Source organism: Syngnathus scovelli, chromosome 12 (genome assembly GCF_024217435.2).
Source record: "Syngnathus scovelli strain Florida chromosome 12, RoL_Ssco_1.2, whole genome shotgun sequence".
NCBI lineage: Eukaryota > Metazoa > Chordata > Actinopteri > Syngnathiformes > Syngnathidae > Syngnathus > Syngnathus scovelli.
In genome coordinates this window covers 10,684,781-10,703,373 of record NC_090858.1, presented here as the reverse complement: position 1 = coordinate 10,703,373, position 18,593 = coordinate 10,684,781, and the positions used below count along the sequence as shown (strand labels likewise).

General features: G+C 39.8%; 3 protein-coding genes across 6 annotated transcripts in view; 1 reads left to right on the top strand and 2 right to left on the bottom strand.

The window, feature by feature from the left end:
• Positions 1-17,332, bottom strand: part of LOC125978697 (cadherin-23) — a 30,110-nt gene extending 12,778 nt beyond the window's left edge. For both annotated transcript variants that reach the window (XM_049736272.1, XM_049736273.1), the window contains exons 1-12: positions 17,197-17,332; positions 16,947-17,096; positions 16,662-16,790; positions 16,367-16,495; positions 16,060-16,287; positions 2,121-2,342; positions 1,924-2,043; positions 1,625-1,805; positions 1,387-1,520; positions 966-1,175; positions 655-762; positions 453-555 (exon numbers count right to left, since the gene is read on the bottom strand). In XM_049736272.1, the coding sequence (XP_049592229.1) occupies positions 453-555; positions 655-762; positions 966-1,175; positions 1,387-1,520; positions 1,625-1,805; positions 1,924-2,043; positions 2,121-2,342; positions 16,060-16,287; positions 16,367-16,495; positions 16,662-16,790; positions 16,947-17,096; positions 17,197-17,211 (1,729 nt within the window). In that variant the 5' untranslated portion in view covers positions 17,212-17,332. The remainder of the gene's footprint in view (positions 1-452; positions 556-654; positions 763-965; positions 1,176-1,386; positions 1,521-1,624; positions 1,806-1,923; positions 2,044-2,120; positions 2,343-16,059; positions 16,288-16,366; positions 16,496-16,661; positions 16,791-16,946; positions 17,097-17,196) is intronic.
• vsir (V-set immunoregulatory receptor) lies at positions 3,519-14,879 on the top strand. Its single transcript, XM_049736347.2, has 7 exons — positions 3,519-3,721; positions 9,614-10,027; positions 10,718-10,768; positions 10,864-10,974; positions 11,426-11,453; positions 11,729-11,904; positions 13,383-14,879. The coding sequence occupies exons 1-7, from the start codon at positions 3,649-3,651 to the stop codon at positions 13,418-13,420; spliced, it is 891 nt and encodes a 296-aa protein (XP_049592304.1). The 5' UTR covers positions 3,519-3,648; the 3' UTR covers positions 13,421-14,879.
• Positions 17,333-17,351: 19 nt separating the features above from the next.
• LOC125978698 (cadherin-23-like) overlaps positions 17,352-18,593 on the bottom strand; it is a 104,779-nt gene continuing 103,537 nt past the window's right edge. Inside the window, exons 31-33 of one of the 3 annotated variants that reach the window (XM_049736276.2) lie at positions 17,782-18,170; positions 17,616-17,717; positions 17,352-17,485 (exon numbers count right to left, since the gene is read on the bottom strand). In XM_049736276.2, coding sequence (XP_049592233.1) covers positions 17,474-17,485; positions 17,616-17,717; positions 17,782-18,170 — 503 coding nt within the window. In that variant the 3' untranslated portion in view covers positions 17,352-17,473. The other 2 variants (XM_049736274.2, XM_049736275.2) reach the window with 2 other exon arrangements.

Genomic DNA, 18,593 nt, shown 5'->3' with positions numbered 1-18,593 from the left:
GTCATTTTTTCCTTCTGAGGGCCATTATGACTGCCTCCCATACGCATTATAGGCTACATAACAAACTAATGAAAAACTAGTTTCGGAGTCAGAGACCAGAAAGAACTGTTCAGATATTTTAAAAACTTGAATGGAAATAAAAATCGGAGAAAAGACAATTTGTAATTATAGTATTGACACATGAAGTTGAGCCACAATTTGTCTTTGCGGGCCACATTAAATGATGTGGCAGGCCGTATCTGGCCCCCGGGCCTTGTGTTTGACACCTATGTCTTAAAGTGATGCAAAGTTCAGACTTGTTTCTTTTTCACAACTTCACATATTCAACTAAAACTCGTAAAAAAAACAGGAAGTGGTGCAGAGGTGGTTCACAGGTTTTTCAGCAAGAAGCTCTCAGTATATAGCCACACAAACAGGCAAAAGACACACACACACACACATGCAGGTGCTACCTGCTGCAGAGTTCTCTGTGATCTCAGCTCTATAACTATTTCTGGTAAAGATAGGTCTGTTGTCATTCTCATCAAGTATAGTTATAACCAGGAGGTCTGAATCCTGGTGGTGTGCAACAGAAGAAAAACAGTCAATGAAGTGTATTTTTGATTACTTTGCAAATCTGCAGCACCCTAATACACATGCAAAATGTAAAATTACCCGGCGAGCAATGCGAGGGTTCTCAGGATTATCTTTGACAGTGATGGTGAGTCTGTACTCAGCCACTCGCTCTCTGTCTAGTGGCCTGTTCACTTGCACCACACCTGACTGGGAGATAAAGAAAAGATGGGTGAGAATTTCTCTTTTAGAAATGCAAAAACTTAGCCTAGCAATTGACATGCAAATGGGTAAGCTTCATTTTCCCTTGCTGTTTAAATTGTAGAAATGTAAGGGATGTGAAGGTCTCATTGTACTGTGTCTCAAGTCATGATAAGATATTTCATTGGTAAAATCTAAAGTGATTCACTTACTGTGTCATTAATGTAGAAGGCTCCATCTTGGTTGCCAGCAGTGATGTTATAGGTGAGCAACGCATTGAGTCCGCTATCCGCATCTTTCGCTCGGACTCGTGCCACAGATGTATGGATAGAGGCGCCCTCACTCACACTGGTGTTGTGAGGCAGGTTGAGGAGGATGGGGTCGTTGTCGTTGATGTCTCGAACTTGGACCCCAACTACAACCTGAGGAAAACACAAGTCCAGAGAAACCTCGGAATAAGTCTGTTGTCAGCAAAAAGGTTCTTTCTCCCTGCCACATTTGAAAAACGATATTTTTTTTTATTGCTTGCTTTGTTAGGCTGGTTACTATTTTCACACTCTGCGGTTGATGACATCTGATAACATGCATGGATGGAATGGAATGTGACAATATGCTTGCGTCATGTGCACTCACCGAGCTATTGCGTGAAGGTGTGCCCAGGTCTCGGGCTGTGACAGTGATGTTGTAAAAGGTAGTGGTCTCTCGATCCAACTCAACATCCTTTCTCACTCGAAGTTCCCCCTCCACGGGAGATATCATGAACTCATCTTGTAAAACAAGACAGAAGGTTGCTCAGTCATGCTGATAAAAACTTGAGCAACAAAGAGCACATCAACACTGTACTGCTGATTAATAACTGAGCAACACCAACTTTGATTATTTCCACCAGTGATGCTGTACTCCACTTTGCCATTCAGCCCAGAGTCTTCATCAGTGGCTTTGAGTGTCCAGACCCGAGGACCCGGCTGGCCCTCGGTCACCTCAAAGGGTCCCTCATAGGGTCTCGGGAAAGTGGGAGTCACATCATTCACATCCAGTACGTTGACCAGCACCTTGGATAGAAATGAGATTTGAAAATTTGCCAGTCAATGCAAAGTCTAAAAGAAGATGTTGAGTTGAAGTTGTAATACATTTCTCAGAACATGTGAGAGGAAAAAGGAGTCTCATTACCGTTGTGCTAGATGTCAAGCGATGAGCAGGATTTGGACTTTGATCCGTCGCTGTGACCACCAGAGCATAGTGTCCATGACTGATCTCATAGTCAAGCTCCTTCACAGCTGTGATCCTCCCCTAAACACAAATAATCATAAATATTTTTTTTTGTCAACCCACAAGGTGACACTATAATTTTCATTCCTTAAACTCACAGTATTGCTGTTGATATGAAAAGTTTGGACAAGGTTGCCATGAGTGATGGCATATCGCAAAGTGCCATTCAGATCCTCATCCGGATCAATGGCCGTTACTATAGCGATGGTGGCGCCCACTGTGTCAGGGCCCTCACTCAGCACTGTAACATACTCCTCCTCTGGAAATTCAGGGGCGTTGTCATTTTCATCCACAATGCGAACGTTGATGGTGGTGGAAGTCTGCATGAGAAAAACAACAGCAAAGCTGTTTTATTATAATTAACCTTATGCAAATTAATGTTTTTGTATTCATCGCAACAGGAAATTATTGATTGATAATATGGATTGATAGTGATTTAGCATATCAAATATGAAACACAAATCTGAAATAGGAAATATTCTATTCCTAATAGAAACACTCAAGAAAATGTATCCTTTTTAGTCTGCCCAAGTTGTTGTTTATTTTCCCCATATTTTTCAATTCTGTGGGACAGGGAAAGAAAGCAAGTACAGAGCAAACATAATTGCATGTTTTTTTCCATTGCATTTTATTTTATTGTGCACATCACAATAAACATTTTGAATCTTATTTCGGAAGAATGGATGTAAACAACATTCTTCTACACAAACATTAAGCCCAGAAAGTAAGGAGGATCAAAACATTCCACCGAAAGACTCTGGTATGTAAGTCACAAAGATCCTTATATAGAACTGAGAATAAAAGCAGCGCTTGCCATGAGAGCCATTTTCCTGAACATTTTCCTTGGGCATTGTGCTGAATGCTTTTCATGAATCACTCAATGGAAATGGTGAACATGTCCTAATAAACTAGCCAACATAATCAAACTTTGCTTAACATGAGGCAGGGGGTCTTGTGAGTGACGCAAATGATGACAAAAACTCAGCAGTGCACTCATTATCATTTGAACCTTTCTTTTAGGACAATGTAAGCAAGAATTCACATTTGGTGACTTAAGCGAATGCTCAAAGTAAGGACTCTTAAAATAGACATGCAATCATAAAAGGAAAAAAAAAACTAATAAAAAATATAAATATCCATCCTGCCACCCATCTACAGTGCTTGTTCTTTTGAGTGTGCAGCAATTTGTGGGGCACATTTCACTAGAAAATGCAAACCCAGAGTCTTAAAACAAGGCCTTCTTGACTGTGATGATAAAAATTGAAACAAGTTTTATTAGCTCAAGTCAACACCTAAGAAACAATTACATGGTAGTATTCCCAAACTACAATAACGTAACTCGATCTTTCACATTCTTATGTTCAGAATAATACATGATAAAATATAGAAAATATTTTGGATAAAGTAGTGTTAGAGTTTCGTTTGAGTCCTCATCTGTCTGGAGTGGGTGGGTCCAACGAAACCGCAGCATCACGTCACGTGACATGAGCGCAACAAACTTTCCAACCTCAGAAGCTTCACTCGCAAGAGTTGGAGCGACAACGATCAGTCAATCCTCTAATGCTAATTAGAGTGAAACTACAAGTAAATTCCACGTGAAAATAGTTTGAAAGTGTCCAGACAAGCATGGAGTCCGAACTACTTTGGAGTAAAACGATGTTGTTTTGGTGCTGTTGGCTTGTGCTGTCCTCAAGTGGAGGTGAGTTGATGGCTTTGTGACTGAGCGGGCGTGTGGCAGCTTGCGGACACTTTGCCCTTTGTCACGGCAATTTTTTACCCCCGACGTAAAATATCTATGTGCGTCTTTTTAGTGATTGGAATATGCGCGTGAGGATGTAACGTCAGAAAGGTATCATTATGTTGGCCTAATTCCTAAAATGAAATGTGTGTCTTTGTCAAGGACTTTTATCATTGCAAGTTTAGGCAGCTGACTGTTATAGAGATGAGACAGCTGTTGCCTTCAGGCGCTGGGTGCCGACACCTCACTGACCATTTTGCGCCCTAAGCATTATGCCATTAACATACTATTTAGCATATTATTTAAATGATATGATTTAGATATGAGAAGATAGTTATTATGTATGCCTACTGACTGTTGAAACTGTTGAGGCTAATTTAGAAAATGTCTCCAGGGTTGCCCTCCTCTTGTTATGTCTTACTTGTCAGGAGATTTTCCTTCCTTTAAGCCCAAACAGCTGTTTATGCTACTGTCAGTAATGGCCTTTTCCGTAAACCATGGGCTGAGACAAACAATAATCAGTGTCTCCAAGTCAAGATAAACACTTTGCTGTCTGTGCAGCACTGTGACAGTCGAGATGAGCTCCGCACAGGATGTTGACCGAGCAATCTCGTAGACCCCCACCCCCCTCCTGTTTAGCACCGCGCATGTAATGTATTGATCCTAAATAAGTCAATATTAGGGGGCGGTGATTGAAAATGGTTTCCTGGGTCAGTCTCATCAACAGGATGTGGCCTCAGGGAGTTGTTCTCCTCTGTAAGACAGGATGTCAGTTTTTTGAGTAGATGCCCTTTGTTGTTGTTTTTAGGGTGTCATATTTGTTAATGGGAGTGAAAACAGGCATCAACACGTTTTGCACTGGTTATTTTCCTTCGTATCAAGGACACAACACTGACCACCATTGACAGAACCTTGACTGCTTCAATGACAACAACAGTGTTATGCGCAGTAAACCTCACACACCAAACAGAAGATGAAACTATTTTACGAGTCGCGGGCAACAATTTATTGATTAATCAGCAACTAATCAGCAAATGAATAAAAAAAATTTCATCTCAAAGTTCTCCAAATACTCAGAATTTCAACCGCTCAACAAAAGTAAATATTCACAGATTTCTGTAGCGCTCCTGATGTTCTCTTTGTTTAATGGTAATAAGACATTTGCAAACATCTACTCTGCATCTACTTTCATTTTGGAAAACCTCAGTCAAAGCCTTTGCCTATTTCAAGGCTCAAAATAGGTTTTCCTCCTTTTTGTCTCCTTTTTAACTGTTCAAACTGAGATGAAACTTGACAGTGTACAGCAATCCCTCGTTTATCGCGGATAATTGGTTCCAAAAACCACCCGCAATAAGTGAAATCCGCGAAGTACGGTCACCAACAAAAAGTACTGGGCAGGCTAACGAGTTAGCGGAAAGATGCTAATTCGTGATCGTGCTAACACGCGAAACGGACTTCTAAAGGAATGTAAATGAACATTTGGAGCAATACTACATTGTCCTAAAGATTAGACACGTTTCCTCAATTTAGAAGTTTTATTTTGACTTTTAAATGTTTTTTTAATTTGGAAAAAAAAAATCAGCGATGTAGTGAGGCCGTGATAAACGAAATGTGAAGTAGCGAGGGATCACTGTACTTGACTACCCAAGCACTTAATTCCCTTGTTGTTTATTAAGAGCTGAAACAAAAACGTTTTTTTATACTATTTATTGATTAAAAATAAAATAGTAACTTATCTATTATTAAAATAATAATTACTTGCAACCCTAGTTTATCTTCAAACTGCATGTGTAGGAAGCAGCCACCACATGTTTCAAAATGGTTGCTGCAGATGAAGAGATGTTGTAAAATGCTTGGTGGTTATACAAGAGGAAGCAAGAAACATACACTCGTCTTGTGACAAATCCTTCAAGCCAAGTTAATTGCACCTTCATCCCCAGATACTAATAACTGACCTACCACCTACATTTTGAGCCACAAAAACACTTTCTTTTGCTTTATCTTTGTCAAGTTTATTTATATAGCCCTTAATCCCAAAAATGTCTCTTTGTTTTTGCTTCTACTCGAGGCTTCATCTAAAACCGTGTGTTGAAGGGATATTCCGGAGTCCTCCTGCTGGTTTCATTAACTCCTAATAGTCTCTAATGCATTTGCATTTGTAGGAGGTGTGAAAAGGGGTGTGTTCTTGGGGAGCCACTTGAGCAAACACAGGTAGTGAATTCACATGAGTCAAATGATACCAGCTCTACCAGTTGGTCACTTGTCTTTTGCAGAAACTAAAATAAAAACACCCATGTCCTAAATAACCTTGGAGTGCTTCGTGAAAATAAATAAGAGTACATACCAAGGCTTTCTTGTCAAACGAGAGCTGTCAGAGGCACTGCGTTTTAAACAGGTGCCATTCAGGCATATGACAAAAGGAGGACTGTTTTTGCACCCCAAGGGTGTATCAGTGTCCTGAGACCAGGTCAACTAAGATTATAAACACAGGTTGATGTGAGTTTAAACAAAAAAGGCCTAACTCCAGTTTGAGAAATACTTGAGAAAACACCACACCTACAATTTGACATCCCATACTACAATGTAGTGTGGTCAAATCGAGTTCACTGCGATGATGATGATGATTCTAAAGTGTTTTCCTTCCAGTTCCAGTTATCGCAAACAGTCACAGTATGTACATATGTAAGAAAATAATTTTCAGGAAAGAAAGCACGGAAGAGATGCCAAAAGGCAGCCAAAGAGGAAGTCAGGGTGGGTGTGAATGTGAAACAAGAGTGGACAAGGGCTTCCCCTCTTATTGTCCCTCCACAGTGGCAGGAACAGCCATGGGGGCAAGATTCACTTTAATCAACCCTCCGTGGTCTTCCTATTGCCTCCAGCGCACAATGGACGATGCAGAGTTCACCACATTTGAACATACCTCATGCAAATGCACAGCTTAACAAAACAGTGCTTTGGAGTCTTGCAGAGTTAAAACCAATGGAAGACCCAACTCAAAACAAATAACACTTGTACACTTCCTCATTTTTGTTCTCGTTCACCCACAAATCCTTCTTGCAATTGGATAGCAGTGAGAAAGATTGTTTTGAAATATGCTGAAACTGCTTTTTAATTTAGATATTTTTCCAGTCCAGTGGCTACACCAATGTCCTCAAATGGCAGCATATGGAAAACACCTACAGCATCACCTTGGCTTGAGTGTGGGTTTGCATACAACCTATTCCCAAAGAAAACCCTGCAGCTGTATTTTTGTCTTATTTGTTCATGGCGAGAAGCCAGGCGGGAAGGAGCGGAGAAGTAGAGAGTCTTATTTGAATGGCAGGACAATCCAGAAAGGATGTCCACTCCTCAAATACTGACACGCCCGTTTCTAAAATATCCATAGCAATCCTTCAATAACCCAAACCAAGTATGCATAGTTACTGCTGTCCTTGCACATACTGTTATTCTAACAGCACACTGGGCGGGTGAAGATGCTGCTTTTTCAAATGAAAGGAAACCTATTTGCCAATACAGTAATCCCTCGTTTATCGTGGATAATTGGTTCCTAAAACCACCCGCGATAAGTGAAATCCGCGAAGTACGGTCACCAACAAGAAGTACTGGGCAGGCTAACGAGTTAGCGGAAAGATGCTAATTCACGATTGTGCTAACATGCAAAAACGGCCTTCTAAAGGAATATAAACGAACATTTGGAGCAATACTACATTGTCCTAAAGATTAGACACGTTTCCTCAATTTAGAAATTTTATTTTGACTTTTAAATGTTTTTTTTAATTTGGAAAAAAAATCCGCGATGTAGTGAACCTGCGATAAACGAAACGCGAAGTAGCGAGGGATCACTGCACATATTGACGTTGGCTTCTGAATCACCACTGTTCATTGACAGACGCTGAAAGGCTGTTTTTGTTTGGGGATGTGACCTGATGCATCTGTGTATGTGTAGTATATATGTATAGAAATACCAAAAATATTTTGACAAAGTAAAAATAAAGTAATGTTTTATTTTGTGAAAAAAAGTGTTGTTTAGGACAGCAAAGTGATGGAGTAGTTGGCATGTGTGTCTCACAGTTGACAGATTTTAGGTTTGAATCTCATCTAAGGTTTTCATGAGATCCGGTGCAAAGAAGAATCGTGTGTGTTTTGTTTTTGTTTCTGGAATACACACGCATGACAATCTCGGTATGCTTTTTCACCACAGTGATTGTTTACCACACTGCCATCGTCAGCGGTGGTTGTAGAATTCGATCCCGCCCAAGCTTTATTTCAGTCAAAAATAACCCTCCGTTTAGAAAATGGAAATACGCCTAAACCACACACACGGCACTGGTTAGAAGACTTAAGAGTAGATAAAATAGAGTCAAACTACTTCTCTTAAGTATAACCACATATGACACATTCGCATTCCACACTGAACACAACTGGCAGTAAAGAAACGCTTGCTTTGGATAACACAACTCAGTTTCGTCTCGTCAACACCGCCAGAGGTCAACCGCTAGCACTGCCAGATGTAAAACACAAGTTCTGTAAGAACCTCACACGCCACAAGGGAAAGAGCAACTCATTCTCGTGCATCCCCTAATACCAGACTCATGCCTCGGGTGTGAGGACAAAATAAATGATGGCAGTCAGCGTCTGCTCCAACTATGTCTTCAAACCGCAGCCTGTGTATAGATGACTCCTATTACTTTTGAGTTACACCCAAACTTCGGATTACCAGAGTTTTTGAGTCATGTGTGTCACTGATTAATTACATGCAGATTGACAGTCAACTTAATATTTCTATTTTTACCGGTCTGCAACCTTGCCAGTAATTACAGAATAGTTTTGGGAAAATTACTGCCACCTCTGTGACATTGAGTGGTAATTCAATTGGCATTAAGGTTAGCCGCTTCGTTCCTTTTAAAGCTCGTTCACCGTGATACATTTTCCTGCCATGCATGTACAGTGAGTAAGCAAAACTCGAATGCCTTACAAGATGGTTATATTCTTATTTGACATTTAGATCAAGAATAAAAGGGTAGAATGTCGAAGACAGCCCAGCGTGATTTCCAAACCAATCAGATTTTAGATTTCTTTGTGTATGTAAATATTTTGAGGACCTGGCAACTTGAATCCCCCAGATGTTTTGTATATTCCTTTAAAGTGCTCCAAACATTTAAGAAGAGGAAGCAGACTGTTCAGACCAAATAGTCACAAAAACCAGGAAGTTTGTAATGCACTGAAATAGGAGAAAGGATGTTGTTGTGGTTTGTAAGAAGTGTACCAAGGGACTGATAGTTGGTATTGTGTTTGCATGGTACCAATGTTGTAGCAATGTTGACTGATGGTGCTTTTTTAAAATGTAAGTTTTGCTGTATTTCAGGGGTGTTAAACTCATTTTTTTCACGGGCCGCATTGTCGTCATAGCTTCTTTCGGAGGGCCATTATGACTGTTAACCCAAATAAATGCATGAGCACCTCATATTATATACAGTAAAAGCTACAAAACAAACTGACAAACAACTCGTTTTCAAATCAGGCGAGTGAAAACTGGTCAAATATATAAAAAAAAAAGATATTATTAAAAGTGAAGATAATTTGCAATTCTAGTAATTACACACGAATTTGATGCACAATTTGTTTTCGCGGGCTACATAAAAAGATGTGGCGGGCTGTATCTGGCCTTGAGTTTGACACCTGTGCTGTATTTCATGTCATGCGAAAATCCTCCAAATTGAGTTGAACTGTTAATTCCATCCCAACAGGAACCATACTTGGAACTTAATTATACCCATTTTTGCATAGAAATAAGAAGATAGTTTTTTGTGGTTCATAATATATTAATGTATTTTATGTTTTTCTTCTTTATAGTTACTGGGAAGACATCCCATGCCCCTTCCACACTGAGCATTTCTACACCTCACGTTTTCTGGACCTGTCCGGAAGGGGCAACTTTCGCACCCGACTGCGCTCAGACAGGCGCCCCCTTGGCCCCCTCTGACGTCTTAAAACACGTCTGGCTTTTCACGCCACATAGCGACCAACACTGCTCGGGACGGTTAGGCCCGCGTCACATGACGTACGGTCGTCCACATGGAAACCACAGCTTGCCACCAGGGTTCAAATTTGGATATACGAAGAGCAACCTCTGGATGGCTCTGCAGAATGTGACCATGGTTGACCAGGGTCGGTACTGCTGCATGGTCCTGGACCTTCAGCAAGACCATAAACATCCTAACCTTGTGCAGAGTTCCCACAGTCATGTTATACTCCATGTGACACCACGTAAGTAAGACAAGGCAAAGTAGAAACATGATGAATGGAAGTTTTGCAAGGAATTCAACTGGATGTCACTATTTTATACACAATCTAAAAGCACTGTTGGTTAAAAAAAATATTCATAAATCAAACTAAAATGTGTTAAATATGACAACTACTGGTAACGCACACATAAATCACAAAGATTAATTTCCTTATAATTTCAATAATTAAAGGCCTTGCACCACACAATGCATTCTGGGAACTTAAAAGTTGATTGATTGATTGATTGATTTTTAAACAATATGTTTGCATTCGACCCTCGCTAATAGCGGGTGAAAGGGACCACGTTGGCCCACGAATAGCAAAACTCAGAATATAATTGATCCCTATTGAAATGCAATGGGATACATAATTTTTTAATCAATAGGCTGATCAATCTGTAATTTGTATTTGTTTTTGCCAAATATGAACACCTAAAAAAACATATCGGTCTGGCCCTATTAATTCATAAACTACAGTATCCTCACTACCCAATGCATAGCCCTACCTAAAATGATATATTATTTTTTATTCGGAGAAAAAACGCTCACAATTTGGAGATGTTCTTTTTTTCCACAACAACATACAGCAAAGTACCTTTGAATGAATATTTTTCGTTATGATTAACTGATCCTAAAATATTATTCATTTGAAACCCATATCATTCCTTTATAGGAAGAAATGGATCTCAAGAATGTACCGTCACAGAACCTGCATTACCTGGAGGTTTGTCATCACATTTAAGCCCATTGCGTAGCTTCTTAATTATTCTGTTTATGTGGCATTTACTCTAACTGACATCCTCTCTCCTCCATCTTCAGGGGCTGTGCCAGTGGCCCTGGCCATAGCGGCCTGCATCTTGGCTCTGCTTTCGCTGCCTGTTATTCTGCTTCTCGTCTTCAGGCAGAGACAGAACAGCCATTCGAACAGACGTATGTATTTCCCATATATTTCATTATGTATGTCCGTCTGCACAAAATAATGAGATTCAGTGAAAGACCTGTATCAAAAGAAATTATTTTCAAATCTATTGTTAAGTTTTTAAGGACAAATGGTGTTAAATTAGCAACACATACGTATGTTGTACATGCGGTGTACAACAGCATTACAGGACGTGCACTTAACATTTTACTTGTGAAAGAATTGAAAAGTAGGTCCAACTCCAGCCCAAATGAGGCTAAGTGAATAACAAACAGTTTCACATCAAACGTGAATTGCCCTCAATATTTCCCTCGCTTTGCTTTGTCTGAAAACACATTTCCTGTTTGAGAGTTGAATCAACTGTACACAGAGGGAAACCTGTTCGCACACTATATAGATGCTGCCATTCTGCTTTGTTTGGCTTTACTTACAATAACCTATTTCCTATTTCCTCTGTCCCAGGTGCACAAGAACTGGTGAGGATGGACAGGTATGTTTTCCCACATTCTGCTAGGCAGCTGTTCTTACAGGACGTGTTCTGTAACACATCTGGTCTTTTAAATATCTTCCACATGGATTATTTTTAAATACCCAAAGCACTGCTGCGTTTAGTTCATCTGTAGATTCTTTTGTAGTACAATAAAGAAGCACAGTTTAATATCAAGAAGACTTCTGAGCAGATAAACATATGTTGGCAATAACTTAACCATGACACAGATTGTGTCCTCCTGTTAACTGTGTGTCTGTTTTTCTTGTTGTCTTCAGTGAAGCTCAGGGCCATGAGAACCCAGTGTTTCTTAGGGAGTCACCACGAGCGAAGACCCGGACTGTTGCTCAAATTATGACAAGGCAGTCCTCGGGGACAGGCCACCATCTGTTATCTGAACCAGGAACCCCCATGACTCCTTCTGCACATGGGGATGTTTTCTTCCCACTAGAAGGTAAGACATTTATATTTAGACTATATATATCCTGGATTTTACTACAGTCAAAAGTTTAGGTTTGGAAAAAAAAACTTGAGTCTCCAATGCTGTTGGTTTGGAGGCCTTAGAGTACAGGTGTAAAACTCAAGGCCCGGGGGCCAGATACGGCCTGCCACATCATTTTATGTGGCCCGTGAAGATAAATTGTGCATCAAATTCGTGTCATTACTAGAATTGCAAATTGTCTTCACTTTTAATAATATCTTTTTTTTTTTTTTTTTTTTATATTTGACCAGTTTTTACTTGTCTGATTTGAAAATGAGTTATTTGTCAGTTTGTTTTGTAGCTTTTACTGTATATAATATGAGGTGCTCATACATTTATTTGGGTTGACAGTCATACCGGCCCTCCGAAAGAAGCTATGACTACAATGCGGCCCGCGAAAAAAAAGAGTTTGACACCCCTGCCTTAGAGGGACAAAAATGTGACTGCTTGATAGAGCTAGACAAGGAAACTATTCTGAACTGGAGAACCGATGTTTTCTGTCATCTCTCATCAATACTAAAACTAGCTCTGCACTGTGGAATCTTTGACTGTCCTGTAAATGTCAATAGTCAAATGATTGTATTTCTTATCTACTCTTAGAAGTAACTCTTATTGCAGAAATACACAACTAGTGTTTCAAAATTACAATGAAAAATGACTCTGACGCAAAAGAAGTGTAACCGTGGTCTGAGTGTTGCAATGTTCCACATTTGCTGGAAGTGTTGTGTAAAATTGCGTGTTTTAATCGGATGGCTTGCGACAGATGTAACTAAGAAGTCCAATCTTTCTGCCCCCACACAGTAACTGAGTACTCTGGTCTTTGCCTTTTTAAAAATTATTTCACAACTCAGCAGTCTTATCATCTATATCCTTTTTCTTCTGTTGATGACTCAATCTACTATCTGAGAAAATGACACGGCAAACTGTCATTTTAACAAAAGTAAATTCCTGGAAATTTTGTCAATTTCCTCTGCCAGTATTCTTCAGTTATTTACTAGATATGTGATGCAAATTAAACAACCCAATTTAATGCTATAGTTTTTGTGTCGTATGAATAAAAGCTACACTTCAGGTTTCTTCTTCATCTTTTTCGGCCTGCTGACCTTAAACTGAGAGGAACCTACCAGGCTGGTTCCGCTTACTGTAAGCATGTCGCAACTCAGACTTTTAAACTTTTTTTCAGGCATTTTAAAGGGCTTTTAAATAAATATATTTAACAATGTATTGAGCAGTAGTCCGTAGAATACACCAAAAAAATAGTACTATTATTTTTGTTTGTTCCACGAATAGTGTTCTCATTTTAGCACAGACATGACAGATGCATTTGTAGTGCTTGTGATGGCATTTCAACAACTCTATTTTGAAATTAAAATCCACACAAAACCTGTGAAGATAACCTGTTAGCATGCATCTGCTCTTATCGGCCTGCCTTTTTGTTTTCTCTATTACAGACACCATCCCTGAGTCTCCAGACAACCTCCTGCTTTAAAGAGGGAGGAAAGAGCTTTGCAACTTTTTTGTTTTCTCCAGTGTGTCCCCAGAGCAACGTTTCCCTCGGTCTCTCTCACAATTGCTGGGAATGTCGTCTACGCACTGTTTGGTCTGTATGAGGTAACGGACAGACTGCATCTTGATTTCCAACACTGCTTGCTGCACTTGCAAAAGCTGGAGGACATAGGTAAGCCGTGATTCGGAAACTCTTGCGTTGCGGCTAGGTCAAGGGTACGTGTGCGGGCATCGAACTGACTACTGCTGTGGCAGGGTTCTACTGTTTGAGACTGTGGAGTGTTGAGGGCTTTGTGAAAGGGTTCTATGTCAGAAGGATAACAAAATGTACAAAACAAAAAAAAAAAATATTATTATTATTTTTTAACTTGCCAATTTAGTCCATGCAGGACATGAACAGTTTTCAGCAGGGAACTTGTAGTACTGGTTGGCGGTCAGTTGCTGAGGAAGGTGATTGAGAATGAAGAGTTGGTGAGAACTGATCCCACACCAAATGCATGACAGTTGTTTTTTCAACTGCTACACCTCAATGCATGTCTAGACATCGCAAGCTTTTTTTTTTTTTTCCCAGATGGATAAAAATCACACCGTGACTTGAACATAGTATTCAATTATTGGTTCATACAAAGATCATTTTGAAAGATTACACTCAGGAAGAGTATTTCTTAACTGGGATGCCAGCCGGCCATAGTAAATCTGCTGTATTTATCTAATGAGTAATAACAAAATTCACCATGGGGAGTTTAGATTTTGTTTCCTTTGCTCCTGATCAGGTGAGCCAACCTGAAAACAACATGATGTCCTAAAGCGCTGCATGCTTCCTCACAGGTCTCACTTTCATTTCAGTCAACTTTGAGCTCTGCTCTAAAAATTTACATCCTTCTCAAGTCAAAATAGTCAGCAATTTGCAGTGGATAATATATTGTGATATATCCACATTCATTTCAGCACATCCAGACCTCAGTGTTCTATTTTTTTTTTTTAAATCATGTATATAACTAGCCCAGATTCCTTATTAAAAAAACAATGTAACGCATTTAATCACTGCTGTGTTTGTACAATTTGTCTTTGGTGGTGGATTTTATTTTTGTTTTTTTATGTTGGAATTTGAGCTTTGAGTTGTTTGAAAATAGCTTGACTGTGTGGTTAAACGACAGCGGAGAGGTAATGTACCTATCGGGGCCGTAAGAAAGAGTTGGTTTCTCGTTTTTAGTGGTCAGTGGCTATTTTGCTGCAAGTTTCCTAAAACAGGGTATTGTGTATATACTGTATTGTATGTGTGTACTTTATTTTCTTTCAAATGTATGTGGCCCAAGAAGATTTTTATGCAAATTTGCCTTAGTGTGAGTGAAAACCTATTGTTCTGTATATTGTCCTCAAATTATACAGATTAAAGCTTAACTAATAATAATAATAATAAAAATGGAGCTGTACTACCTTTACTTTATGGGTTTTTAATTTGCTTACATCGTAAAAAAAATGTTCATCACTGTGGTGGAGCCCCAGACCTTCGTCCACTGCATACAATGTAACAAGGTCAGACATCACATAACAGAAAAACAAAACAGTCTGCGCTCAATATTACACACGATTTTGAGCTTGGACAAGCAACATTTTTCTTCCCCTTTTTGAGAACAGTGCTTGTGGCTTTTTTTGCAAAGGTGTTTCCTGTGTTGTCAACAACTTCTCATTTGAGTCTACTATGAGGTGTATGTGCTCTAAATCAAATTGTGTATTTTATGCTGCATCTGTTGCTCTTGTCAGTACAGGGAATTGTGATTGTAAAACCAGAATTAGTCAAAAGAGGTGGCGTAATGTAATGAGACTTAAGGAGATATAATTCTAATGTACACATTGTCACATTATCACAATACTTTCAAAGCAAGGCTCATAAAGATTTGCAAACAAGATATGCCAGCAATTGTCAATTTAATGTCCTGATAATCAATTGTCTTCATTTTTTTACCCAGACCCAGTCGTATTTTTCAAATGAGAAAATATTCCAATAAAGTGCAAACATGAAGTTCAACGGGCTAAAAGTTACACTTGAATTGAATTAATTTTGCCATCAAACATGAATTGATGTCTGTCGCTCTATATTGTAATTAAAGATGACAGAAAAGCACATCACCCAATTTCAGCTTGAGTGACAAAGTGATGGTTTTGCTAGAGTCACGTCTGATGCTTCTTTCAAGTGATGATTAGTTGTTTTTTTTGTGATCCATTTTTTTGGGGGGCGGGCTTGCAATAACCCCAAATATCTTGTTGATTTAATTATATACTTGTGTGACAGTGCAAGAACCAAATGATGACAATTTGCAAACATTTATGCAAATAGGCAGCTAAAAAATATGCTTGGTTGTTTAATTTCACACCTGATGGGTGGGCAGGCACTACTGGGACCCAGCTATTTCTATTGAAGCAATTAAAAAATAAATTTCCATTATATGTAAGTGGTAAAGGTTTTATAATGGTGTGAATTTGGCCTCTAAAAGAAATTATTGAAATTATAATCGATCACATGGGGATTTTTGTTTTGCAAGTCAACAAAATCAAAGTTCTGCATTGCAGTGAAACTTCAAGGTGCCACTTCCTTTGTGTGTGTGTGTTCATTATTCTTACCGACAGAGGAGGCATGCCATCATCCTCCACAGTCACAATGAGTCTGTACTCCTGTTGACGCTCTCGATCAGGAGGGGCGGGCCGTGTCACCATTTCTCCTGTCATGCGGTCCATGCGGAAGGTCAGGTCTTGGTTTCCGGCCGTGATGTAATAAAACAGCATGGCGTTAGGACCCGTGTCCCAGTCTGTAGCCATCACACGCAGGACTGATGTCCCTCCGCCGACATTCTACATTTAACACCATAAAAATCAAACTTTGTAGTTGCTGACTAAAGATCAAGCATTTTGACTCCAAAAGTGCTCCCACCTCGCTTATGCTGACATTGTAGCCCCTTGGACTCTCAACAATAGGTGCATTGTCATTGACATCTAGAATATTGATGGTGAGGGAGTGGTCTGTGTGTCGTGGAGGTGACCCATTGTCTGCAGCGCGCACCTGCAACATTATAAACAAATGCATCGGAATCTGAGCCACCATTCATTTCGTGCTCGACTGTCAACTTTGGTGATTTGGTGAAAAAAGTATAATTTCCCTATGTCTTTAATAATAATAATAATAATAAAATAGCACTCTATATTATTCAAGACCATTCATTTCTGACCTTGAGCAGGTAGCGATCCACAGACTCTCTGTCCAGTGGAGCATTGACGAAGACCTCCCCATATGTGTGGTTCACCGTCTTGATCTTAAACACATCTTCCATATTGCCCGCGACTAAAGTAAAGTTGACCTATGATGGCATGAGATGCAATAAAGGGAGAGACAAATAGAAGGGATGAGAAAGAGAGATGACTGAAAATATCCCTCTGCTCATCTTATGTGCTATGAAACGGATGGCAATCAATCAAACCGGAAGGGATCACAACATTTTCTTTCTCTATCTTACCAGTCCATTCAGTCCTGTATCTCGATCTCTTCCCAGAACTACGGCCACTTTCTTTCCCATGGCGGTGTTTTCCAGAATGTCCACTGAAGTATCAGATGTGATGTCAAATTCTGGACTGTTGTCATTCTCATCAAGTATGGTGATGGTCACCTGTTGAGAGAGCAAGTCAGATGCCGTGTTGATACGAAATGATACTTGTTTAGAAAGGGGAAAAATGTGCAGCTGCTACGGATGACCACAAAAATCTTACCTTCTGTTGTTCCATTAAGAGATGCAAATAATACAAAAAGGATTGTTATTAAGTTTTCCATAGCAATAAATAACATAGGTTCATTTCACTATTCACAATATGGATAAAAGCACTATTACATACTGCATTACAATTGCATCAAAAATATATGAAAATGTTGGGCAATAGAGATTTGTTAACAGCTTCTACTTTTCTTGATGGCAAAACTAAGCTTTCTCCAAACAAAACCCATTCAAACACGTCTTCAGTGCATATGCTGGAACAGAAATCCACGCTTTCAGAACTGTTCCTAAAAAGTTAGAACACAATTGTTCAGAACTAAGCGCTCTATCTTTGATGAATGAAATCAACAATTTATCAATAGGCCTTAACACCTTTGTCAATCAAGTGGAGATCAATCCAGAAACAAATGCGCATACCACAGTTGAATCTTTTTTTGGTCCTCCATCATCAGCAACAACGGTCAGTGTGTACGTGTCCTCCTTCTCTCTGTCGAGCAGTCCTGTAACTGTGATCCGGCCCTGAAACATCACCACGACGTAATGTAGCTCACCCTTCATCCAGAACCACATTTTTTTTTCTCACCGTGACGCTGTCTATCTTGAAGAGGGCGAGGGCTGCAGGTGAAGTATCTGGATCGAATCTATAAGTCAGCTGGTTCAAGTTGTCAGCAGACTGGGCTTGTACCTGAACCACCTCCGTCCCCGTGGCAATATTCTCGCGTAGGGACGCCTCATAACCGGCTGAGAAGAAGGCCACCGCCTCATCCAGTTCATTGAGTAAAGTGACATAAACCGTGCAGAAGCCCTGGTGGAACGGTGGAGCCTGGTCAGTCGCTGAGATGTTCATCAGATAGGTGGTCTTGGTTTCATAGTCCAGGTAGTCCACGGTGGTGACCAGGCCGGTGCTGACGTCCACTTCAAATTTGTGATCCGAGCCGGACACAAGGGCATAAGCGACTGCTCCACCATCACCTGACCAGAAAGAAAAAGTGTGGTTGGAGTGGTAATAAATAAATAAATTAATAAAGTATACTGTAAGTGCTAACCCCTCAAGTAAAATTTCACAGGGCTGGAACTTCCCGGAAATGTCCCTAAATTCCTACCTCATTTAACCTGCATAAAGCAGAGCTTTGTAATTTATTTAATTTATTATTGCAAACCATTGAGTGTGAGAAGGAATCTAAAGACCATAGGTACAAAATAATTTTTACCGTATTTTCCGCACTATAAGGCGCACCGGATTATAATGCGCACCTTCAATGAATGGCCCATTTTAAAACTTTGTCCATATATAAGGCGCACCGGATTATAAGGCGCACCTTCAATGAATGGCCCATTTTAAAACTTTGTTCATATATAGTAAGTCCATATATTTGGACATGCCTGCCGTAGTGG